Source organism: Quercus robur, chromosome 2, assembly GCF_932294415.1.
Source record: "Quercus robur chromosome 2, dhQueRobu3.1, whole genome shotgun sequence".
In the NCBI taxonomy this organism is placed as follows: Eukaryota; Viridiplantae; Streptophyta; class Magnoliopsida; order Fagales; family Fagaceae; genus Quercus; species Quercus robur.
Window position 1 is genome coordinate 4,924,363 of NC_065535.1, and position 26,933 is coordinate 4,951,295.

General features: G+C 35.1%; 1 protein-coding gene and 1 pseudogene across 1 annotated transcript; one reads left to right on the plus strand and one right to left on the minus strand.

The window, feature by feature from the left end:
* Positions 1–5,411: 5,411 nt before the first annotated feature.
* Positions 5,412–7,715, minus strand: LOC126693687 (protein FAR1-RELATED SEQUENCE 5-like). Its single transcript, XM_050389816.1, has 4 exons — positions 6,090–7,715; positions 5,790–5,858; positions 5,597–5,689; positions 5,412–5,501 (listed from the first exon to the last, which is right to left on the minus strand). Exons 1-4 carry the CDS (start codon positions 7,713–7,715, stop codon positions 5,412–5,414), a joined length of 1,878 nt encoding a protein of 625 aa, XP_050245773.1.
* Positions 7,716–22,554: 14,839 nt separating this feature from the next.
* Positions 22,555–26,922, plus strand: LOC126693696 (glutamate receptor 2.7-like; annotated as a pseudogene).
* Positions 26,923–26,933: the final 11 nt, after the last annotated feature.

Below are 26,933 nucleotides of genomic sequence, written 5' to 3' on the forward strand. Positions count from 1 at the left end.
TTGACACATTCAGTGGTACCCTATTTTTTTATTCTCAAATTTGACCGTTCCATTATTACATTGGGCAATACCCACATTACTTCTGACCGTGCTTTTGTCACATTCGGTGATACCCTATTTTTTTCCTTACAATTGACAGTTCAATCGTCACAATAAGCACTACTAATATCACATCTGACCATAATTTTACATTTAGACTTATCACTAAGGTAACTTTTTTACTTACTAATAACCGCTCATGACAATGGTAATTTTTTTTAAGTTATTAAAAAATTTAGATCTAAAATCGAAAACCAAAAAAAAAAAAAAAAGCATCCCATGAAATTAGCCCAACCACAATAATTACTTTTGTTCAGAAAAAAAAATCAGCTGAAATTATCTTGGTTTCTTCCGCAAATATTTGAATATACCAATTAACTTCCTACGTATCTCCCTTGGTAGCTTCCATCACATTCAGGGGCATACCTCCCTATAAAATAACATAGTTGAGGTCATTTTCTTGATGTTTATATTTTTATTATTTATATATGATGGTGAACCAAAAATTAGACTATCTCCAATTCGTCCATAGTGTTGTTCAAGAACAGAAAGGTCATCCAAGTGCAAGAAGGTCATCCAGCATGGAGTCACCTGGACGACCGCCAAACACTTAGAAATTTTTGGAGTAAATTTATATCCAAAAGCTTATGATTTAGACCACGTTCTACTATTCTGAAGTAGGAGCGAAATTCTTATTCATCGCGCTAACTTTCCACTAAGTTCTTAACTTCTGATGGCAGTTGTAGAAATTAACTTTGAACCTTCTAACTTCCATCCACGTCGAGGAAGTTATTAAACAAGTAACCACTCCAAAACTCACTATAAAAGGACTCAGCCATATGAAATCAAAGTAAGTTTTTCACCACTTATAGAGTTGAAATTCCTAATTTCAATAGAGAAAACTAACTTAAGCATCGGAAGGTTCTTGGCCAGTTCATCCTAGTCACCTTTGATCTTGTACTTCTTTCTTTCCAACCCTTCCAAGTAATCTCAAGCCCATTGAAACCCAAAACATTTAGCCTATTGATTTTCTATGCATCATCAATATATACTATAAAACTGAAGATGTATAACCTTATGTGCTCTCTAATTGTTCTTATGCAACATCTGCAACTTGATCACGGTTGTGTGTTTATTGTGGTGTCTAAGGTTGGAAATAGGGTGACTATAGAGTTAGCAAGTTATGCAAAAAACTAATTTCCAAAGTTTATCATGGAATACATTTTCTTATAAGCACAGACAAAATCTGCATAGTGACGTTTTTATCATTTGAAAGTTTCCTTTCATTTTAGTAACTTTAGGGGAAATTTTTCAAAAATTCCAAACAAATTTAAATTGAAAAAAAAGAAAGACTGGCAAATTTTTTGAAGGTAGAGTAAAGGGGATAGGTAGAAAGAATAGACAGTAGAAATGAACTTTTTTCTCACTCCATATCTTTGTAACAAGCCAAAACAAAAGGTAAATAAAGCTCATGAAGTTTCTGCAAAATTATGTCCTGCAAGTCGTTTTACAAAAGTTGGATTTGCATCCCATGTTCAAGCAAAACACAACAATATGCCCAACACTGATGATGAGCTAAAAAGAAAAGAGAGAACCAAGTTTTGCCAATTCTCCACCAAGAAAATTAGGTATCAGAAGAAACACACCCATAAACAAAGAGAAAACCATGTAATCAAACCATAATAAATGATAGAGATTTTAAGCCTCCAGCATAGAGGTTGCTGCACGCTACATTGATGCAGACTTGATAAGGTGGTTGTAATCAAATATACAAGCTGGGAGTAATCAAATCTCCCATAAGAGCAGTGAGAGGGATAATACATATATTGGATCCATAATATAAACATTGTGAGTGAGGAGCGTTGGTTATTAACTTATTATTTGAATAATCAAAACCAGAGAAGAATCTTCTAGCAACTGAATGTTAGAGACAAATATAACAATTCCATTTTTTTTTTCAATTTATTCATAATGATCTCCAAAAGTTTGGACAAAAAATTAAAAAGATAATAACATCAAACACAATATAATGACCAATGAGCTAGTTTGCTTGCAATTCATGAAGAATATATACAGGTCAATACAATATGAAGTGGCTGATTACCTAGCCTGCAACAAACTAGCACAAAAAATTACAAGGAAATCAAGGCAAGAACAAGCAGCCTAAGTTCAGCATAGTGAAGATTAGCTACCACGATACCGATGGAATTTAAAGCTTCCCGTATATTCCCAGTAGATGTAAAATTCCTGATATGATACCCCAGAATAGTATCTCTGCAAAGATGACATAGAGTAGAATGCCAAACCCCAACAAAAATGTACTTCTGAATCCAATATACCTATCACAGTTTAACAGCAAAATATTAACAACACTAACAAATTAAAAGATTATTATAGAAAAAATGACAAGAAGTAAGATGATGATTAAAGTTTGGTAGAGGATTTTTTTTTAAAAAATTATAAATTGTATAGGTTGATTGCTCAGATTTGCCAAAAGCAAGGTGCAGACCTTGTAGACAATAATCCATGTGTCTATAAGCGAGACCAATAAGATACATTAGGTTGAATCCACCAATATGAAGATTAAATACTTGTGCAGGGAAGTAAGAAATAATTTGATGGCATTGAATATTAAACAGAAAAGGAAGACACAAAGACATGGATGCGAGAAAGGGAAATGAAAAGTGCCTCCTCAATGGAGTTTTGGCAAGTTTTGGGAGATTAAACATGTTCCAAAGCTTGACAAGTTGTGCATATCTGACAGAAAAATATATGTGCAGTTCTGTAAGTTCATTAAACATGAGGGACCTGGGGGCCAATGGCATTAGAATCGACAAATTCGAAATCTTAAATCAACATTTGCAAATTGAGATTACTATAAACATTAATCCTACTCTACTCCAGCACATAATTGTCAACAAAGAATCAAGAATGCTATACCTATTTCCCCATGTTTGTTAGATTTTATATATGAAATGTGAGATCTACATACTCCAATGCCATAAATTATAATTAACAACAGATGCATTCATAAATTCATATATTCCAATCAATGAATTATTTACCATATAATGTTGTGTGTTGATTTTTAGGTTGAATTGGATATGTAGGTCGTTGTCTTACCTAGAAGATATGGTCTTGTTATGTAGGTCTAAATTAATGTGGACCACTTTGATACAAACAGTTGGGTCAAATAAGATATAAAAAGTAAAAGACAGTGATGATGTGTTAAGGCTTACACAGGGCTTGACACATAATGTTCTGTTTTAGGACTCATTGCTGAATTCATGAATCTTGATGTCCTTCATTGAGTGAACTAGTCGCTAACTTGTGCAATGCACAAGAAATTTCATTAAAAAATATTTATACATGATATATATAAATTAATATTAGAGAAATTGTAGAAAAGAGTAACATAATTAAATTAAATTTTGTTTAGAAAAAGTAGAATGTAATTGAATCAATGTTTTGGTTTATTTTAATAAAACAATGAGTTCTAACCTAATAAATAAATAAATAATATATATATATATATATATATTAAGGATTCAGATCTTTTAGAGTTCCTAGGGTACTTTACCAAGTAAATTTCTTTAAATCCTCACCCCTCATTTAAAATTAATGGTTTAAGATGCTGCCACATCATCATTCCACTAACTTACTCTTTTAAAAACATAAAAAAATGAATAACTTTAGGAAGCAGCCATGATTTTTAACGTTAGCAAACGGATCCAACGTTTTTTTTTTCTTTTAACGTTAGCAAACGGATCCAACGTTTTTTTTTTCTTTTAACGTTAGCAAACGGATCCAACATTTTTTTTTTCTTTTTGGATGGAACAAATCTCAAACCCAGGAATTTCATCATCCCACAAATTACTCTTGCCATTTTTCCCATCTGAATCCAAAAGACACTCCTAGGCAAGAAGAAACCAGACTTTCTTTTACATCTGAATCCATGGCTCCCTATCTCCTGTGAATCAAAACCTCACTCCCTTGAAATGCTTTAAGGTACAGGATGCCAGGTCATCCTTAGCATGTTCTTCTCTATTGTTAGTCTCATGTCACCACAAGAAAATGCAATTTTATTGAGGCTCAAGACATTATCAATAGATAGTTTAAGTTAGTCTCATGTCACCATATAACATTTTTATTCTTTGATTACAACCATTTTGTTTGCTAGAATTGGAGTTCTGTTGGTTATAATCTGTTGCTTCTGGAGAAAGTTCTCATTACTTAAGAGTATTAATTTTGGAAGAAGGAATATTGGTTCTTCACGTGGAAAAAGCCTGGTTCTTGAAAACTAGAACTTTAATTTTTTGGAAATGGCCTAAATCTAGAACTTTTGAATTGACTGGTTCTTCACATGGATTCAATGAAATTTGTATGATGAAATTTTTTGATAAGTGCTTATTACCCTTTATTTTCACTCAAATGATAATTTTGAGTCTTCTTTGACACTTTGACACTTATTGATCTTTACGGTCCAACTTTGACACTTTTTAGTTCTTTTTTTCCAGCTTCTAATTTCAGGTTCACTTGAAAGCTTGGATGTTGATGATCTATGATTGCACACTAATTATGCGGGTGGCTATCACTGAGTAGCATCCACAGTGGCTTTTAGGATTTAGTTCTTTGGAAAAAAGACAGTAGTAAAGATCACAATATTTAAGAAGAATATGTATTTATCAAAAAAAAAAAAAAAAAAAAAATTTAAGAAGAATATGTACCAATAGTGGCTAAAATGCTTCATGTATTACCAATGTTTCAATAGTTATAGATATGTAATGAATAGTTTTTTTTTTTTTTTGAAAGCGATATGTAATGAATAGTTATTGGCAATAATATCAATTTTATCAGTTTTATCTTACTTTGTTATTTCATAGATGCTTGTAATATAATGTAATTTATTGCTAGACATTCAAATTGCCAATAGTATTGATTTAAAATCTAGAAGTTTGAACTTTGCACAAGGTACAATTGTTCTAAAGAAGGGAAAATGCTACATATCAAAGGCCTATCCCCTATTCTACAAAGGGACAATCTTAACAAAAGAAAATGTAACATTGGCAGCATTAACAATGGTCTATCCCCTCCTCTCTTTTGCAACGGAGACAATCTTAACAAAAGAAAAATGTAACATTGGCAGCATTAACAATGGCCTATCCCCTCTTCTCTTTTACAACAAGGACAATCTTAACAAAAGAAAAATGTAACATTGGCAGCATTAACAAAGGCCCATCTCCTCTTCAACGTCCATAGCATTGGCAACATCAAAATCACATACCTATACATATTTCAAAAACCCAAGGTTATCTTTTGATAACTTAGTAAAGGCAAAAAAGAAAAAAAAAAAGCTTTCCATCATTTGTTAATCATTTACCAAGAAAATTCATGTGAGCATCATAATTATTTGTTGTGTCACCCAAAGGAACTTGTGCTTGTTCAAACCCAACATCCATTCCCTGCAAGAAATTATAATGATTTTGTGTCATCTGTCATTGCATAAAAGAACATGCCACTTGTTAATAACTTAAAAAAGCTGAATGAACAAGTTCACCGTTAATGATTCAATGAAATTGTTTTGGCACCTATTTCCTTGGAGACCTTCATATGTCATCCATGCCATTGAATTAGGTGCCTGATTAGTTTCCTATATCACAAATCACAAATAGTTCTCGTTAAAACTTTCAGATTTTTAGCAATAAAAATTCTTTAAAATTGCTTACCTACAAACTCACAAGATTGCTCACCTTATGTGAATAGCATTGCACAGGTGAGATAAAGTTATTGTAATTTATGAGAGAAGAGTTATTGTTTTTCTGTATGGTAAGATATAAGGAATTAGTTTAACCAAGAATAAAAAAATAAACTATTTGTACACAATGCATTTAAATTTGTCAATATTTTTTGCATCAAGAGCATTCCTTGGATAATTGTTGTCTAACAGTATCTTTTGTTGAATTTTTTTTCTTTCTCCTTGATTGTTGTTCAACCCAACTTTTACATCTTTTTCGACCCTTACAACCTTCTTTCTTTTTGAGGCCTTTAACCTTTTCAACTAAATTCTTTATAGGTTCTCCATGATCCACAATTTCACTACCACCCAATGACATTTGATCTTTAGAATTATCAAGACTCACACTTGAAAATTTCATGGCAATATCTTCAACTTGCTTTTCTAATTCCTCTATAACACTCTCTACCAAAGCATATGCTTCTTCGATTTCAGCAGCTCGTGTGGCTAATCTAACTAACCTGGGACATAATCTTCTATACCGTTGTGTAACTTTTAAGTTAACATCCCCATTGACATCCTTCCCAATACTATCTATGACATACCCATTTTTTGCTTCTCTTGTCCATCTCTTCAAAATGTAAGCATCAGGAATTATCTTTATATCAAGTATGTTGAAAACCTTCAAAGCATGACAACACAAAATCCCAAATGTTTCAAACTTCCTACAACTACATGAGATTGTCCTACTAATAGGACTACACAATACTTTATATTCTCCAACTTTCTCAAGAAGCACAACAGTATATTCATGCACTGGCTGGCTACAATTCCGATCTTTTATTATTGCAGTTGATGCATAGTCATACTCATTTTGGAACACTTTAAATATTGTAGGGGTATACACTTGTGATGCTTGCTTCAATAAAGGTGAATTCTTCAAGCACAAAGGAGGCAATTTTTCCCTAGCATTATACTCAGCCTCTAACTCTTTATCCTGCTTCTGCCCTACTACCATCTCAAAATGCTCAAAAAAATCATCCATATTCAAATTTGATTTCAAGTAATCTTTCAAATCCCCATTCAAACTTTCACTAAGCTGAGTACTTCGCATTCCCAAAGTAACTGCCCTCTTCATGTAACAGTTAGCCCATTTTTCCTTCAATTTGTATATACCATTTAACCAACTAAGATCCTTAATTGTATAGGTCTGAATCATTTTATTCCAAGCTTCTTCAAATTCACTCTCATTCTCATACTTATACATGCAGTCCTTAAAGTCTCGGAGGAACAATGAGCCATCCTTCGTCAAATTTCCCAATTTCTTGATTCCATTTTGCATTATGTGCCAAGTACATAATCCATGCCATGTCTCCGGCATCACCTCAGCTAATGCCTTTGCAATAGCAAAATCTTGATCAGTAAAGATAGATTTAGGCTTTCTACCACCATGTGCTTTTAAAAAACTCTCAAAAAGCCATTTGAATGATTCAGCTGTCTCATCGTATAAAAGTGCAGCCCCAAAAATCACCATCTCTCTATGGTGATTGAAACCAATAAACACAGCTAAAGGTCTAAATTCTTTGTTTGTGCCAAATGTAGTGTCAAAACTAAAAACATCACCAAAATGGGCATAATCAATTATCATTTTAGCATTAGCCCAAAATATATTAGTTATTTGCTTCTCGATATCCAACTGTACAGCATAATGGAACGATGGATTATGAATCAATTGTTGTTGAAAATACCTTAATAAACTACCGGCTTCTCCATATATCAAGCTTCGTTGTCGTCTAGTTCGAAGATAGTTTTTTTGATCAATTCCAGTGTAACCAAGATTAGCCCTTCCACCAGCCTCCCTACTCATTAACTCATGTATCTCCTTAGGCTTAATTCCAGAAGCATAAGCTAAATCAATAGCAAAAGCTTGGACATCAGACATCTTTCGTTCTGATCGCATCATGAAAGTAGTTGCTGCAAGATGAAGAACATGGTTGTGCTTTGATATAAAATCGTACACCTTGTACTTTCCGGTCTCACGAACTAATGAAACACCCAATCGTACTGGACAATTAGTCCTTGTTTCTTGTCGAGGTTGACTGGTCAGATGATCTCGTTTATCAGGCTTACGAGTACCCTCTTTAGAACACAAAATCTTCTCGATGTTATTTCTCCATCTATCTTACTTTTATTTGTATAATGCTTTCGAACACTAAACCCCATTTGTTTTCCATAATTTTTCCAAAACATCCAAGCTGCCTCTAACGTATCAAACTCCATACCAACCTTTGGGGTACAATCATTCATGGTATCCTTGTTTTGACAAGAAATGTCCATCATCCTATAAAAATACAACCAAAAAAAATAAAAAATAAAACTCAATTCCAATTAACTGAAACTGAATAATTCAAATATTACTAATATACCAAGGTCCCATTACTAATATACTCAAAATAAATAGACAAGTTTGAAACAATCATGGCAATAGCTAAACCCAATAACATGAAAAGAAAAGCACCAAAGCAGATTTCCAAATCCAATAGCTTGCAAATCATTAGAAAAACTAGCAAAAACACAAAGCAAATTGGTTACACCAGTAGATATATATTGGCTTCTAAAAGACAATAAAAACAAAAAAAAGTAAAATAAAAATGAATGGAGTTCAATTTTTCTGTGGTGCATGCGCAACATTGCTTACAAGCAGAAGAAGAGTGCAAAAAAAGGGCTGCAAAGATAAAAGGACATATAATAAACCTTCAGTCAGGTACTAAAACCAAAAAGTAGAGACTAAAACTACATTGAGAAGACTGAACCCGAGTCTAAGGTTGAAATGCAATTTTCAAGTCACCACATTGACAAATATTGCAGAATAGTTCCCTCTAAATCTTTCACACGGCATGGCCCACACCATGGAGCACAAAACTCAACAATACGTAAACAACATGTAAAGGGGTCCCAATTATCAAAACTTATCTTGAACATTTATCAAACACCTTGCAGGTAGAGGATATAGCCCCAAAAAAACATAGCCCTTCATGAGCAATCATTAAACAGTTTTGCAGTAGTGAAATTGCAAAACAATAAAAATCTAATATCAACCATAGGTATGAAATAAAGAAACGAAAAAAACGAAAAAAAAAAAAAAGGAAAAGAAAGAGAAAGGAAGAAACTAATCCTCAGTAGACAATAGACAGAGAACAGAGGATAGAGAGAGAGTAAGATAGCTAATATACTTGGCCTCCATTGGGCTTTCAATGGTCATCCATGGACGGTTTGAAGGGATTGAGCTGGGTGGATCCATCATTTGTGATTGAAAGAACTGAAAATTTCAAGGCTGTAGGAGATCACGGCTTCAGATGTAAAAGAAAGTCTGGTTTCTTCTTGCCTAGGAGTGTCTTTTGGATTCAGATGGGAAAATGGCGGAAGTAATTTTTGGGATGATGAATTTCCCGAGTTTGAGATTTGTTCCATCCAAAAAGAAAAAAAAAAAAAAAAGCTGGATCCGTTTCCATCCAAAGAGAAAAAAAAAAAAAAATGTTGGAACCGTTTGCTAACGTTAAGGGTCCGTTTGGGAGTTTATAAAGGAATGGAATGGAATGGAATGGAATGATCATTAAAGGAATGGAATGGAATGGAATGGATTTAGTAGGGAAAGGAATGAAATGGAATGTGATTTAAAAATCTTGTTTGAATGTTATAAAATAAAGGAATGGAATGGAATGGAAAGTAAGTAACACCGTTTGGGAGTGACATTGGAAGGAATAGAATGGAATCATTTTATAATAATATTACTATTATACCCCTCATTTTAAAGAACATAAAAAATAATCAATGAGAACTTATAATTGCTTTGAAATGCTTAGTATTTAGTGGATGATGTGAAACTAGTTAGCCACAATTGGGTCTGTGTTAGATTATTGAATTACAATATTGTTTTGTCAAGGTGAATAGATTGTATCACGCTAATCAATAATTTAACAGATGAAGATAATGGCATGAAAAATTAACAATAGTACAATTTCTTTATTTCAATTTGCAAATTTTTTTTAGGGGCTGCTAGTTTTGGATTGGATCTTTTTTGGCTGGTATGCTTTACAATGGATTTGATAATTTAATACATCTCCATCTCCCAATTTCGTTAAGGAAAAAAAAATTATTGTAGCTAAAAAACAAGTTATGTATATTTCTATGTTGTAAAGCAATTCACGCATCATATATTTATTCTCAACAAAATAAATATTGTCTAACAATGCAAACAAATATCTTAAAAAAAAAAAAACTTCGGTAATGAGTCATGCCAAAACAAAACAAAATAACATAATCCATTCCAAAACTAAGGTTGGCCAAAAAATCCCACACTTTTTTAATTTTTAGGCCTAGACATCAGTGTCAATAAGACACATTTGCGCTCATGATCTGGGCAACCAAAGAACATCTCTTTATATGTTGGATTTTCCATCAAAAATATGTAGGCCTCAGGCATAAAAAAATTTATATTAAAAATAATCTACTCCAACTTATTAAAGTTCTAAACTACTATTATTTTAATTAAAATACTTTTCATTTTATTTTCTTCTCATTTAAAATTTTTTTTACTCTTGTTTTTTTCTTAACCACACATCTGTCCTTGTACACTAGCTTTAACATCTTAATAAGTTGTAAACAAATGCATAAAATATATTATGTATATATTTTGTTTAGACAGAAAGGGAATTGACGTTGATAAATTATAACATAGATTGATGGATAGAAAAGGGAACTATCTTGGTCTGATATTGGTTTTGTTATTTGCATTGCAAAATTCTGTTGTGATTTCATGAATAAGTAGTGGGCAATAAATTTGTTTGAATTATTTTTGGCTAAGAATATATTCAATGAAATGCCTTGATTTGAATTTGGGCAGAGTCATGTTACTCGGTCCTAGGCTGAATCATTTTCATGTTCAGCATTAATAGTAAAAAAATAAATTTCTATGCTAACTCAGTGTATGATTTTCTACAACAGTGCATTACTTTCTAGTTTCTTCTCATTTAATTTTTTTTTTTACTCTTGCTTTTTTCTTAACCACACACCTGTCTTTTGTCTAAACCTGTACACTAGCTTTTGTAGACATTTCCTCTTAACCATACACGTGGTGAAGCCTTGGAGCTATTAACTAATTGGATGGTTGACTTAAAGCTGCAAGTGTACGTAACACACCACTTGCTTCATAAATGACAGAAGAATCAAAGAGGAAACAGAGTAAAAAGCAAATTTGAGTTCTCTAGCGGTTCTCAATTTCAAATTCACAGCAGTTCTACAGCAGTTTTCCAGTAATTCTCACTTTCAAATTTCTAAATACATTTTTTTTTTTAGCTGTACAGGTAACAGCAGTTTTCGTTTCTTTTCACTTTTAAGGTTTTTTCGTTTCTTTTCACTTTCAAGGTTTTTAGTTGTACAGAATGTAGTTTGTTTTGGTTTTTAGGTGTACAAAAACACTATATATCACTCTCATGAATCACTAGCAAATAGTTCATAAAAAAAAAAAAAAACAACCGAAAAGGAAAAGAAAAAGATAGACATACTTGGTTTGAGCAATATCTGAAAATTGCAACAAAAAAAAAAAAAAAAAAAAAAAGACCAGCGGCAGCAACTTCACTTTGTAGAGGACGGACAATATTGTGCAAGAATTATAGCTTTATTTTTCTTACGGCTGAATGAGAAAAAAAAAAGGTTGATATTAAAGGGGTATTTTAGGGATTTTAACAAAAATTTCATTAAACCTAAATTCATTCCCTCCCATTCCTCCCAATTTTGAGGGGAACAAAAATTTGAGATTTTGAGGGAAAAGGAAGGAATGAGCATTCCCTCCTAACCATTCCATTCCCTCCCACTTAAACTCCCAAACGAGGGAATGGACATTCCATTCCCTCCGTTAAAACTCCCAAACAAGAGAAGGGAAGAATATTCTAAAAATATTCATTTTATTCCATTCCATTCCCTCCTCCCAAACGGAGCCTAAAAGATCACGGTTGCTTCTTAAACTTATTCCCTTTTTTGTGTTTTTAAAAGAGTAAGTTAGTGGAATGTTGATGTGGCAGCATCTTAAACCATTAATTTTAAATGCGAGGTGAGGATTTAAAGAAATTTACCTGGTAGAGTTCCCTAGGAACTCTAGAAGATCTGAATCCATATATTAATTGAATGTGGAAAAATGCTCAACAACTTCATTTTTTTTTTCTTTTACTTCTTCCCCTAGATTGATAGAAGTTGTAAGATGAATTCCCTAATATTTGAGGACTTGAACATTGAATTTGAATGGTTTAATGTGTAAGTTCTATAAATCCATAATCACAGTTTTTAAAAATACTTCATCCGGCCAAAAGTCTTATAGTTTAATTAGTATGTTTAGGTATTGTTTCCAATTGAGACATTCAAGTTTCAATCCTTCTACATTCAAGCTTACACATATTAGCAAAATGGATATCTTGCATTATCTTAATGATGTTGCTATTCGGTATAGCTTGAAATGATTGTGTATCCAAGTGTTTGTTGTAAACTATTACAAAAAGCAGTAAAAGCAATGAAATTTGCAGCCCTAGGAATAAAAAATGTTTCTACTTGCAAAAATGAAAGACCTCCATTCTAGACTCACAAAGCAAATTTATGAATCCTTGATCCTCCTTTGATAAACAAATTTATTGTCCTATCTATGATCACTTTCTAATAGTGCTTGGATAAAAGTTGAATGCCACTTAAAAGAAATGGGGAAAAGGAGAAAAAAAATGGGAATAAAAAAGGAGGATGATTAAGAAAATTAGAATTGCAAGAAGACATTTCCAACCAAACTCAGGTTAGTATTAGCATGCCACATCTTATGAAATAGAGATTATACAGCAAAAAATATGAGTATGGGGTTGCAACATAAAATGCATAAGGTTAGGCTAATTCACTAACAACTAAAGGCACGAGAGTTGAAGAAAAATACTAACCAATTCAATTGGTAATTTTATTGATAAAACGAAAGTTACAAATATAAGATTTCTTAAGCCCAAGTATGACACCTAGTTTAAGTTGCTTGGTGGTTCTACCACAGTAATACAACACAAATTCAATAACAGACTACACTTTACAACGTTCACCCCACACTCCTCTCACCAATTCAAATTGGATCACTCACTCCCAACAATCTCAAACCCTTGACCCTCCAACTACCTTCCACTCCCACCTCACCATTAACTCAACCACAAATCTACCATTCCTTGGTATACCAACCCAGCATCAATGAATCCCTTAGAACCTAGTAGAAATAACTAAAAAAATAACCCATTGGGAATTTTTTATTTTGTATCAATGTAAGCCCAAAGAAATTACAAAATAACAAAAAAAAAAATCTCCACGAAATGGGATCAAATTCACAAAACTAAATCAAGATTTTTATCTATTAAACACAACTAAATTCTGAAACTTCCTTCTAACTATGATTATTTTAAAGCTTAATCACTTATGGAGGCTCAGGGCTACCAAGCTTTGGAATAATTGTTGGGGCTTGTGATTGTTATAGGTCCTTAGATTTTGGGGATGTTTAGAAAACTATAAACATCAAATAGAACAAGGAATATAATGTCCCCAGGTAAGTCTTCAACCCAAACCTAAAGTTCTAGCCAAACCTGAGATTTCTTTGCCAAAGCATCGGCAACCTATTACAATTTCGTTTCACATGGTAGTAGTGATCCAGACAATCAATGGTGGGCTGTCAAGCCCTTCGGTGTAAAGATTAATTTGTCAAATATATAAGAACTGAAACTCAAACAAAACAATAATAACATAAACCCACAAAGTTTATAGAAATAATATAAACACATATTAGCGTTAATCATATGTAAAGAGAGAACTTGAAGATTGTGGGTGGTGCCGCCGATTTAGAACGGAAGAGAAGAAGTGCCGCCGAGTTGGATTGGATATGAGTGCGCCGCAGATTTGAGGATGGATTGTAAGAGACGAAGCTAGAGAGCGGCGCTGACGATTTGGATTGGATGAGAAGAAGCGCTGCCGATTTGAGGTTGTTGGTGTGCGGTTGTCTGGTTCTTGAATGGTTTTAGCTGTCTGATTTGAGGGTTTTGATTAGAGAGGCAAACATGAGACAGAGCAAGCAGAGAGAGAGAGAAAGAGAGAGAAGCAAACGTGGGAGGAGAAAAGTTTGAGGAATGTTATAATTTTTTGTTTATATGTAAAACCTGTTTAACCGGTAACCAAATCCCATTAAAATTACATCTACAGTCAAGATTAAAACAATACTAAATTAACGGTTCAGATTTAGGTGGGTACTGTACCCCCTCTTTTTTTGAGGGGGTACGCGGTAGAATGACCCTACATAAAAATACAAATAGAAGAATTTGAAATAAAAATTTCCTCGTCGAAGAATCGTTTACGTAGTCAGCTAACAAAAACATGTTAATTAATCTACACGTTATGCTCCTTAATTTCTGCAAGTTTATAAGTCTCCTCTCTTCCTCAAAGTCATGTCATTCACTGTCGTTTGAATCAAAAAGTCTTTCACTGGCGCAATCAATTTCAGCTGCACCCATCTTCATACTTGAAAAAAAGAAAGTTCATAGAAAGCAAAATGTCTCGTGCTCTCTCTTTCTACATGGTGTTGCTATTTACGTTGGAATCAAAAGCTATTATGGCCCTTGAAGGAGGGGACAACAACAACTTTCCAATGAGGCAAACATTTGCAAGTATAGGTGCAGTTTTTTATTATAACTCTCGTTTGGGCAAGGAACAAAAAGTATCCATGGATATTGCCATCCAAGATTTGCATAGCCTGAATTGTTCCACGAAGCTGGTTTTGCAACTCAAAGATTTCCAAGGAAATTCAGCTCGAGCAACTTCTGCTGGTAAACTCTCTATCTTCTCAGATGGTACATAAAGCTAGGACAAATAGTATATAGATGATAATGCACACGTGGTTGAAGTTTTATGCATACCTCTCCGTTACTAGTCTAACTGTAGATCTGCTGCACATAATGCGTACTCTTTTTTCTTTTTTTAATATAATCCAATAGTTATATTAAAACCAATTTACGGACCTTCACTACTTCAAAGTTCACATAATAGATGATTTTTTCCCATTAACAAGAATATAGAAATTGACATAGTATGAATTATAGTTTGGTCAACAACAAATATTGTGTATGAGTTATTGATGATAATATGGTAAAATTTAATCCACTTATTTCAAAATTAAAGGATAAAATTTTAAGCCATAATCCCATTTTATCTCAACAACATATTAAGTAATCGGTAATTCAATTATCAATATGTATAAAAAGTAAAATATATTAAATTTTGGTCCCTCTAAATTTGGATTTGTTGCTAATTTAACCATTTTGTGGGTTGAAGTGATATCTTAATAGAAATAACATCATTTGTGGTGTCTCAAGTTTGTAGTTTTGTGGGTTCCTGTTAGCTTAATTGATAAAATCTTTGATAGTTGAATAAGAGATCTAAGGTTCAATCTTCGCTTACACCAAAAACCAATTGGTGTCTTGGTCTGATGATAAAGATTGAGTATCATCAGGAGCGGATGCCATAGGTTGAAACACTTTCTCAAAAAAAAAAAAAAAGTTTGTAGATTGAATATCATCTCCCTCACTATCTACATATCTCAAAATAATATAACTATTTCCTTTAATTTTTTTAACAATGTGTCAGTTAAATGGAACATAAGTTAAAAATCACATTATTTTAGTGTAAAAACTTTTCACAGAAAAAAATAATTAGATTGATTAAGAGAATAATTTTTTAATTATTTATTCTATATTGTTTTTTTTTTCCTAATAAATCAACCTAAAACTAATATTTTTTTGGGGTTGCCAATTTTGATTTATTAGTACCAAATATTTATTTGTTTTCCTTAAAGAGTATTATACTAAAATTACATTGTTTTGAGTTTTGTGTGGTATTGAACCGTAGGGTTTATTTAATTATTTATTTAATTATTTATTTGAGGAAAATTGTAATTTCATTATTAAGGGTCCATTTGGGAATATCTTATTTAACTGAAATTCAAAACTTTTTTCTAAAAGTACCATAGATAAAAGTAAAAGTTAACTGAAATAGTATAGTGAGACCCATGAATAGTATTAAAAAGGGCAGTGAGACCCATGAATAGTAGCAAAAAAAAAAAAAAAAAACTGAATTATAAAATAAGCTAGGTAAAACTCTAATGCCAAATGCACACTATATCAAAACACTACAACTGTTGTAAATTAAAAATTCACCAAACTCTAATAATGGAGTGTATTCCTCCATAACTCCATCCATACAATCCTGTGGGGGGTAAAAGACTAGGAGGTCCATGTCAATGTCTACATTAGCCCAGTCCAAGGAAAAATCCCTCCTCAGCCATGGGAAGAACCCTCTTCGGCATGGATGCAGCCGAGGACAAAGGGGGCAACCTGTTACTGTTAGTGACACTCTAGATCATTCCACGAAACATGAAAAGTACTAAAGCAGAAAAGGACAACGGAGAAAATGGAAATGTCTGAGGGAAAGGCTGCTATTATTGCATTCAGTGCCTTGTGCCTGACATAGCCATGCTTTTCTGCCTTTACAACCACTCCCAACAACTGGAAGGAAAAACTAATGGGACAAGTACCTACCCTAGGAACCCCATTCAGGAGGAAGGAAACTATTATAAAAAGGGAGTAGAGGGAGACAGAATGTGGTGGGGGGGGGGGGGGGCTGAAACCCCTAACACGCCAGGGGCACCAGATAAAGCTCCTCGGACCGTGTCAAGGACCAATCCTTTCTAATAAACTCAGTTAATCTCAGCTTGATTGTGAAGAACACCGTGTTAACCGTTGTCCATACACTAAAGCCTAGCTCTTTGACCCATTCTCTACAAATTCATTATACCGGGCTCACCGGTCTAAGGTCCTATGCATCTTGGGCCTGGACTGAAAAACGTGACCCTACAATTGGCGCCGTCTGTGGGAAGAGCTTGTGCATTAGCGAATGCAACGGTTAATCACGGTGTGATCAAGCTCCTATTAGCAGGAGTCCCTCAAGAAAACTATTTTGGTGGTGGTACAAGCTACACGAAAGCCTCCCCATTATTTCCAAGAACACACCGTCATTGTCGTAACTCAGCTTCCACTTAGGTCTACACTTCGAAGCGTTGATTACGCGGGAATGATTACTAAACAGAGCGCAGTTTTAGGGGCTTCTGACGTCAGATATGTGCCCCATGCACTTGTCAAGGAGCTAATTCTTGCAGGCCTAGTAGTCCGGTTCATTGAATCCCCTTCGGAGAAAGAAGTCGAGGGCCAAACTAGAATCTTTTGAAGCAGTTAAACAGAACCTTAACTATGTCAGGTCCTCGGACCTTCGGCTTTGGGGAAATTAACGCGCACTTACAACTTTCTAAATGACTAAGTACTAGACAGAACCAAGGTCTTGCATGGTCCTCGGACTCAAACCTATGGGGAAACTAGTTACTTCAAGAAAGCCCAAGTATTAGACAGAACCAAGGTCTTGCATGGTCCTCGGACTCAAACCTAGGGGGAAACTAGTTACTTCAAAGAAGAATCTAAGTGCTAGACAGAACCAAGGTCTTGCATGGTCTTCGGACTCAAATCTATGGGGAAACTAGCTACTCCAACAAAATCTAAGTGCTAGACAGAACCAAGGTCTTGCATGGTCCTCGGATTCAAACCTATAGGGAAACTAGTTACTTCAAAGAAGAACCTAAGTGCTAGATAGAACCAAGGTCTTGCATAGTCCTTGGACTCAAACCTATGGGGAAACTGGTTACTTCAAAGAAGAACCTAAGTGCTAGACAGAACCAAGGTCTTGCATGGTCTTCGGACTCAAACCTATGGGGAAACTAGCTACTCCAAGAAAATCTAAGTGCTAGACAGAACCAAGGTCTTGCATAGTTCTCGGACTCAAACCTATGGGGAAACTAGTTACTTCAAAGAAGAACCTAAGTGCTAGACAGAACCAAGGTCTTGGTCCTCGGACTCAAACTTATGGGGAAACTAGTTACTTTAAAGAGGAATCTAAGTGCCAGACAGAACCAAGGTCTTGCATGGTCCTCGGACTCAAACCTATGGGGAAACTAGCTACTTCAAGAAAGCCCAAGTACTAGACAGAACCAAGGTCTTGCATGGTCCTCGGACTCAAACCTATGGGGAAACTAGCTACTTCAAGAAGGCCCAAGTACTAGATAGAACTAAGGTCTTGCATGGTCCTCGGACTCAAACCTATGGGGAAACTAGATACTTCAAAGAAGAATCTAAGTGCTAGACAGAACGAAGGTCTTGTATGATCCTTGGACTCAAACCTATTGGGAAACTAGCTACTTCAAGAAAAACCTAAGTCCTAGACGGAACAAAGGTCTTGCGTAGTCCTCGGACCTCCGGTTTTGTGGAAACTAACACGTGATGGTACCTTTCTAAGCGTTTACGCTAAGTTCAATCATGCCTCGGTCCTCGGACCAGACGCCTAAAGCAAGTTAAAGCTATAAATATCATCGGAAACGTGGAAAAGAACCCTAGTACCCGGCGATCCCCTCGGACAGTTTACTTAAGGTTACACATCCTTGGGCGGTCACCCTGTTCGCAATGCAAAACATATGGTTGTTTTCTTGATTAGTCTTATATAGTTAAATTCCTTAAAGTTGGCATTGTTGTGCCCGTCAGTTTTGATAAGTTTAAGGTGACAACTCTTTACCATCAGCGGCCTCAGTTCTAAGTACTATTCAAAAGAAAAGACATTAGCACACCCATTCATAAAATAATTATTGCAGAAAAGAAAAGGTACGCAGAATGAAATAAAATCGTCTTTTTATTAGATAAAGAAGAAGTACAATGTACATAAAAGGGCTTAGACAAGCTTATATCAGAAGCTAACTACAAAAAGCAGTACACAGGAACAATAAATCCTCAATCTTGCTCCAGAAACAATCAAGCAAGTATGGATGGTACCGGCGGTGGAAGAGAAGAAGAAGCAGGAACGCCAAATCCACATACTTGCTCTAGCAGTAATCGAGCAAGTATGGATGGTATCGGCGATGAGAAATCCAAACTTGCACACGCGTGACATACGGCGCTAGATGAAAATCCAAATTTTGTCGCACCAAAAATCAGATGTGACCTACCTGCTTTGAATTTTGGTTGAAGGAAGAGAGACTTCTTTCTTGTCCAGTCGAGGGGGAGAAATATCTTTGGCCTCTGTCTCCCTTACCCTGACTGGGTCACTTTGAATCTCGGAGACACCCGTGGCTTCTGAAGAGGGTTTGGTTCTCTCACCCTCACCCTTATCCTTGACCATTTCACTCCCTAAATCTCAATCACTATCATAGTGGGGACTTTGGGAACATTCAGAGAGTTAAAAACCTGAAAAACTCAAGGGTCTGCAAATAAAGGAGAATGATCTCCCCCCATGTGTCTTATATAGGGGGCAAACTTGGTGGCAATCAATTTGCCCAAATCTCCAAGAAGGAATTACAAGCGAGATAAATCTCGCTCAATTTCCAAAGCAGTTTTCAGCCGTTGGATTTGCGTCACCTCGTGAAGAGACCTTAATGAAAGTGCCCCTCGTGTACCGAAACGACAGGAACGCGGTTTGGATAAATTAAAAGAATGTCTTACAGCCAGGAACGTGCCTCAGGAAGCGAAGAGACTCTGGCATTGATGGAGGACAAGATTTGGCAAGCCATGACAGAGGCCCGATGTCACCAAAACCCTCCTCTCCGTCCGAGGAGCCGGACAGCAGGATTTTGAGAGGCTATTATGGGGGGTAAAAGACCAGGAGGTCCATGTCAATGTCTACATTGGGCAAAGGGCCCAGTCCAAGGAAAAACTCCTTCCTCGGCCATGGGAAGAACCCTTCTCGGCATGGATGTAGTCAAGGACAAAGGGGGCAACTTGCTACTGGTAGTGAGACTCCAGATCATTCCACGGAACAGGAAAAGTACTAAAGCAGAAAAGGACAATGGAGAAAATGGAAATGTCTGAGGGAAAGGCTGCCATTATTGCATTCAGTGCCTTGTGCCTGACATAGCCATGTTTTTCTTCCTTTACAACCACTCCCAACAATTGGAGGGAAGAGCTGATGGGACAAGTACCTACCCTAAGAACCCCATTCAGGAGGAAGGAAACTACTATAAAAAGGGAGTGGAGGGAGATAGAATGTGGGAGGGGGGGGGGGGGGGGCTGAAACCCTTAACATGCCAGGGGCACCAGAAAAAGCTCCTCGGACCGTGCCGAGGACCAATCCTTTCTGATAAACTCAGTTCATCTCAGCTTGATCGTGAAGAACATCGTGTTAACCGTTGTCCATACATTAAAGCCTAGCTCTTTGACCCACTCTCTACAAATTCATTGTACCGGGCTCACTGGTCTAAGGTCCTATGCATCTTGGGCCTGGGCTGAAAAACGTGACCCTACAATTCCTATTGCATGTGTTGAGAAATTAAACCAATGGGAGGTTAAGGGGCGGTTTGTTGGATTTGCTATTTCCATAAGTCATAACTCTGTTTCTATCACTCATAACTCAAAATATGTGAGTCCCATGCAAAAAAACTCTGTTTGGATTTGTTTCCATCACTCAATATTCTGATTTTTGAGTGATGAGTTATGGAAACTGAAAACACATTTTATGTGTTTTCAGTTTCCAAAACTCAGTTTTCAATGGCATTTTGGTAATTAAACACACATTGAGTGACCCACAAGCTGCAACTTTTGACTTCACTCTCCACTTTTCCTTCATTTTTTTCCCACTTTTCTTTCTTTTTGTCTCTCTACTTTCTCTGTTCTTCAGCTCAGTTCGTTCTTTCCTTTTTCTTTTTTTCTTTTTTCTTCCTTTTCGCCTTTCTCATCTTCAGTTCATTCTTTTTTTTTTTTTTTTTTTTCACCTTTCTCATCTTAGACCCATAAAAAAAAATCAACGATTTAGGCAACGAATTGGTTGTTGTGGGTTTGTGAATTTTCTAGGTACTTCAAGGATGGTAATGAATTTTCTGGGTTTGTGCTTCAAGCTTAGAACCGAAGTAGTTGTTGTGGGTATTGGGGGTTGAAGGAAAAAAGAAGAAAGAAAAAAAAAAGGAATGCTTGGTTTTGGGAGATTGTCCCAGGTCCGAGCTACACCAAGTCATTAATGGTGCCGTCGCTGGTGACGGTGGAGATTGTTGTAGGTCCGAACTTCTAATATTAGCCGTTGGGTTGAAGTCTCTAGTTTTAGGAGAGTATTGGGTGCTGAAGGGAAAAGGAAATGAACATTGAGTGATATGAAATGATGAAATGTGGTGTGAGGCAGGTAGGCTAACAGGAATGCCTGACATGGTGCTTAGGTATAGGTCCCACAAAAAGTAAAAAAAATTGAGTGATGGGAAGCTAAAAACATGTGCTAAACAGGTGGGTATAGGAAATTGGGATATTTTAAGTGATGAGTGATGAGTGACGAAAATTGAGTGAGAAGTAATGAGTGATGACCAAAAAAAAAAAAAAAACCAAATAGCCCCTAAGGGTTTTGGATGGAAGGAATATATTGACAACATATAGAAATTGTAGGACTAAATTGACCTAATTAAAACTTGAGAGACCAATTTGACCAAGCATCCAAACTTAGAGAGACCATAATATATATCATACCCTAAAAAGTATTTTCATGAATGAATGTTTCTTGACGTATTTAGCAAAACTAAAAAAAAAAAAAAAAAAAAAACTCTTGACCTAACTTCTTGACGAGGTCATTAATGTTGCTAATGAGTTCTAGGATAAAAGCATTAGCATTGGGATGTAAAATCCTCCAAATTGCTATTTTAGCAACATACCTGTTCAAATTGAGTTTTACCTGGGTGTGTATTGTTAAATTTTTTTAGCAACTATGAATAGTAAGTGTTTATATATATAAATTATTGAAGCTAGATGGTAAAACTAAAATACTTTATTTTATTGTCTCTCTTCTAGTAAAAAATTATTAACCATTTTTATTACTTTTTTCTCTCTCTTCACACTCTCTCTCCCTCTTAAGTACATAGTAAATAAAGAATATTGTGCATCCTTGATGCAATGATCACTCCATAAATATAAGTGTGGGGTGTATGAGGTAAGGGTCGGGGTTCAAGTCTCTAAGAGGAAGCTTCATACACACATACACATAGATTAAAATATAATAGAATTTCTATCTTGTATTAAAAAAAGTAAAAAAAAAAAGAAAAGAATATTTAAATGAAGTGGTGAAAAAATAAAGATTAAGATTTTGGGTCCGTTGTAAAGTGAAATGGTATAATAAGTAACATTTTAGATAGTAAAATAAATATTTTTATGCAAACTGGAATGTGAATAATAATTGGTAAGCATTAACGTTTTGAACTCTAGCTAAGCCCTAAATCCATCTATATTTTGTTGCACCCCAACAAGACTATGTACACTTTGTTTGTTTCAGCAATAATATTTTTTAGAAAATGAGTTATTTTCCAAAAAATGTATTCTATAAAACTATTTAATTTTTCTCCGTTTGGTAATAACTTTAAATGAGTTTAAAAATAATCTTTTAACTTCTCTTATTTAGTTTACTGTGAGATAGAGTTGTTTTACAAAAAATATTAGTGGAAAACAATTTCTAAAAATCAGCCATACTTTTTATGTTGACTAAAAATAGTTTTCATTTTACTCATTTTTTCTAATGCTACCAAACACTGAAAAACACAAAAAATTATCTTTACACGATGTTTTCCATCGAAACAAAAGGAGCGGTAGTAAAAGTTTTACGATTTTCATTGCAGCAACTGATCTCATTGACAGCAAACAAGTCCAAGCCATCATCGGAGCACTAACAATTCAAGAAGCTGCTCTGACATGAGCAAAACCACCAAGAATATCCCTATCATATCCTTAACTTCACCAGCAATAGTACCACCACTAGTACCATTTCAACCACCATTTTTCATTCAAATGGCAAACGATGTCACCCTCCACATGCAGTGTATTGCCGCCATTGTAGGTCACTTTAAGTGGCAAAAGGTGACAACTATTTATGAAAACAACAATGGGGTTTCCTCTGAATCGGCAACATTGACTCTGCTTTTCGATTCACTTCAAGCTGTTGGCTCAAGAATCGAACACCACTCAACTATACCTTCCTTATCTTCAATGTCAGACCCGAAAGCAACTATCGAGGAAGAGCTCAATGAGCTAAGAAGCAAAAACAACAGGGTCTTCATAGTTGTACAATCTTCTATAGAGTTAGCTATTTTGTTTTTTCAGAAGGCAAACCAAATGGGTATGATGAAGAAAGGTTACGTTTGGATTCTTACTGATGAGATTGCAAGCCTTCTTGATTCCCTTGAATCTTCTATCAACTATAACATGCAAGAGTGTTCTTGGCTTCAAAACCAATTTTGTCTTCTACTGAAGCTTTCAAACAGTTTAAAACCAAATTTCGAAATAAGTACGGATCAGAGTACCCTGAAGAAGAGAATGCTAACCCAAGTGTTTTTGCACTTAGAGCCTACCTATGATGCAACTTGGGCTATTGCTCATACCATTAACAAATTAGGAAGTGTTACTTCAGAAAAATTACTAGAAAGTAATTTTGATGCTCTAAGTGGGAAGATAAGTTTCAAGAACGGTACATTGTCACAATTACCAATATTTCGGATCATAAATGTGGTTGGCAAAAGCTACAGAGAGATAGGATTTTGGTCACCAAAATTGAGTTTCTCAGAGAACTTCATCGAACATGATAGCATGGAAGTAAATATTGTTAAATCTAGTGGAATTTTGGGCCCAATGTTTTGGCCAGGTGGATCACTAACAGTTCCAAAGGGATGGGCTAGCAATGATGAGGATAAACCATTGCAATTAGGTGTTCCTGCCAAGGGTGCCTTTAATCAGTTTGTGAGAGTGAGTTATGATCAGGAATTGAATAGAACATTTGTCTCTGGGTTTTCAATTGATGTGTTCAAAGCAACTGTGAAGCGTCTCCCTTATGAATTGCCTTATACTTTTGTTCCATTCTATGGATCATATGATGAAATGGTGCAACAGGTCTATTACAAGGTAGGTTCCTACACCCCTTCCCTCCATTTGCGTACTAATTTTTATTTTGCGTAACAAGTATATATAATAATGGACCTCACAGCTGTGAAACATATTCTCGTGTGAGATAGATATTATATATTCTTATTACACTAAATATCACATGATCTTATAAGATCTCTACATCTCACACAATAAAGTGTAGGACTGACACACTCTTGTTATGAGAAGATGACTCCATAAAATGGGTGTATGAAATATTAATTGTTTCATCCAGACTAATTTCATAATGGTTTAAGTGCAAACAAATCCTATTAATAATGCAATTAACCATTATATTAGACTTCCACTTCTTTTACTGGATAGAAAATGACCACATGGAAATAAATGTTAGGCATGATTCAGTTATTGTGTTATTTGTGTGCACTTAATTTGGTTGACAAATGGGTCCATCGTGTAATTTTAATTGGCACATGAATTTTTTTTGTTGAGATAAATTGGCATTAATGAATTTAAAGGGTCAATTTTATAATATATTGGAGTGTTTGATAATGATTTTTTTTTTTTTTTTTTGCTAGGTGATTTTGCGGGGGCTAGAACTCCCGAGCATAAGGACACAAGGGTGCCTGGGTGCCAATAGGCTACTGAGGCCAATGGCAAGTGTTTGATAATGATTGATACCACGTTTCTTTAAAAAAAAAAAAATTAATACCGCAAAATCCTTTATAATGTCTAACCCTTTAATAAATGAAGAAGACTAAAATGCCCAAAATGTACCATTGTATTTGTGTCCAAACTCTAAAAATAAGAACCACTGTTTCTCTAATCTACAAGTGCCCTTGCTACATTGACGAACACAAACTTATGAAATTATACTACTATTTTATATAATGTTTGATGGTTAAACATCCAGTTCTGAAATTCTGTATTTAATTTTTTTTAATAGGGCTTGGATGCATCAGTTGGTGATATAGAAATAATGTCAGATCGATTTCAATATTGTGAATTCACACAACCTTACGTTGAATCTGGACTTGTGATGGTGGTCACAATCAAACCAGATAATTTGAAAGAGATTTGGTTGTTCACGAAGGCTTTCACGAAAAAAATGTGGCTATTGATGGTGACACTGCACCTGTTCACAGGGTTTGTAGTTTGGTTAATTGAACGCGAAGGTAACCCTGAGTTTGAGGGGTTTGCGGCTATGCTTTGGTTTTCCATCACTGTCCTCTTCTTCATGCAAAGTAAGCCTCCATTAGACTTAATTATAGTTATATACAATGAAATACTAATTTGAAAAATGACATTTATATGTTTACGGTTCACTTGGTTTACTTGCCATGTAAACTTATATGGTAAACACACACAAAATGGCAAATGTTGCATATATTTGCAAAAAATGGTAAAGATTGTAAATTTTTTGTGTGTTTACAATTCTTTTTTTTTTTTTTTTTTTTTTGAGAATCGAAAATGGGGGCCTTTATGGGCTATATTACACTCCCGGGCAGGGCGCTAGATGGCCTCGGACGGGGTAGCCCGATCTCGGGGGCCCGCCTGTACCACTGTGTGGGGAGTTACCTCACTAAGGATGCCCACCAACGAACTCCTGCGGGCAGCGGGATTCGAACCTAGGTGTGGTGCACGAAGCGAACGAACCTTACCCACTCAACCAAGCCCCCGTTGGCTTGTGTGTTTACAATTCAAATACAAAATTTTTTCTTTGAAAAATGTTTAAGTATTCATGTTTGAGTAATGTATGTAACTAATTAAGTAGAAAACTTCTACTATTAGTAATATTTAGAAAAGTGAGTGGTTAAGATAATGTTTTTTGCTTAATAGGATAAGGTGATATCTAGCATTTTGTATCAAAGCTTCACAAAAAATACTCTCTAGCTAAAATGCTAACTCAAAAGCTAGCTCCTATAAGCCAAACTTCTATGACCTTAAGGTTTATTTTTATTTGATACAAGGTTACTAGAGATTCTGATTCTACTAATTTCACTATCACATTCTTTCATGCAAAGCTTTAATTTGGCTCCATTGTATCTAAACAGGAGAACCAATTAAGAGCAATTGGTCTCGTTTAGTGTTGGCACCTTGGTTTTTAGTGATTCTACTTGTGTCAGCCAGTTTCACAGCAAGCCTCACTTCCAGAATGACTGTGTCTCAGTTTGAACCTTCTGTGCTGGACATTGAGACACTTCAGAGAACAAATGCAAAGGTTGGCTGCAATGGAAATTCTTTTATTGTAAGATATTTAACCAATATGTTAAATTTTAAGCCAGAGAATATTGTGAAAGTCAAGTCCATGGTCGGCTATGAAGAAGCATTTAATAGAGGGGACATTGCAGCTGCTTTCTTTGTTGTCCCACATGCCAAAGTCTTCCTCGCAAAATTCTGCAAGGGCTACACCACAACAGGACCAACTTTTAAGCTAGGCGGTTTTGGCTTTGTAATTTCCTCTCCTCTATCTTTTCTTTTGGGCAAATGACACTCTTTTTTTCCCTATCTATAGTGCAGTTGTAAACTTGTAATGTCTTTCTAAACTATAAAATTAAATAGTATCCTTCATAAATATTGGTAAATGTGTTCCGTGGAATGTGGTGTGAATTTTTTTTAATATTCTGGAACATATTTAAATTACTCAACCAATTATTATATCTCATTTTTTGTTCTACGTCTCAGGTTTTCCTGAAGGATTCGCCTCTAGCTATTGACATTTCAAAGGCAATTCTTGAAGTGACACAGAGTAGAGAACTGCAACAATTAGAGAATAACTTGCTCTCCTCTGATAATTGCTCCTCTTTGATTGACTTAAACAATAACCCAGAATTAGGTCCTGAGCCTTTCTATGGCCTATTTTTTGTTTCAGGTAGCATTTCTGTATTTGCATTCTTAATAATCACAGTGCGTCTAGTGCGAAACCGTCAGCTGAACTTGCATCTCACATCAACAACATTTATAGGTAGTAGAATTTGGATATGGGCAATTATGTTTCTTATTCGAACTCATTTAAAATTTCAATTTACAAACAGAAGAAGGAGCTCTATCATCCCAGATCCTGTGGAAGAGCTCAATGAGATAAAGCCAACTTGTGTTGTTGTTGCTGTGCGATGATGTTTTCACAA

Excerpts from the sequence above, each read along its gene's own strand:
- LOC126693687 (XM_050389816.1), bottom strand. The coding sequence starts at position 7,715 with ATGTCTGATGTCCAAGCTTTTGCTATTGATTTAGCTTATGCTTCTGGA. Across the intron at positions 5,859-6,089 it reads TAAAGAATTTAGTTGAAAAG|AAAAACAATAACTCTTCTCT; the intron begins GTTAAAGGCCTC and ends CTTACCATACAG. Across the intron at positions 5,690-5,789 it reads TGCAATGCTATTCACATAAG|GAAACTAATCAGGCACCTAA; the intron begins GTGAGCAATCTT and ends TTTGTGATATAG.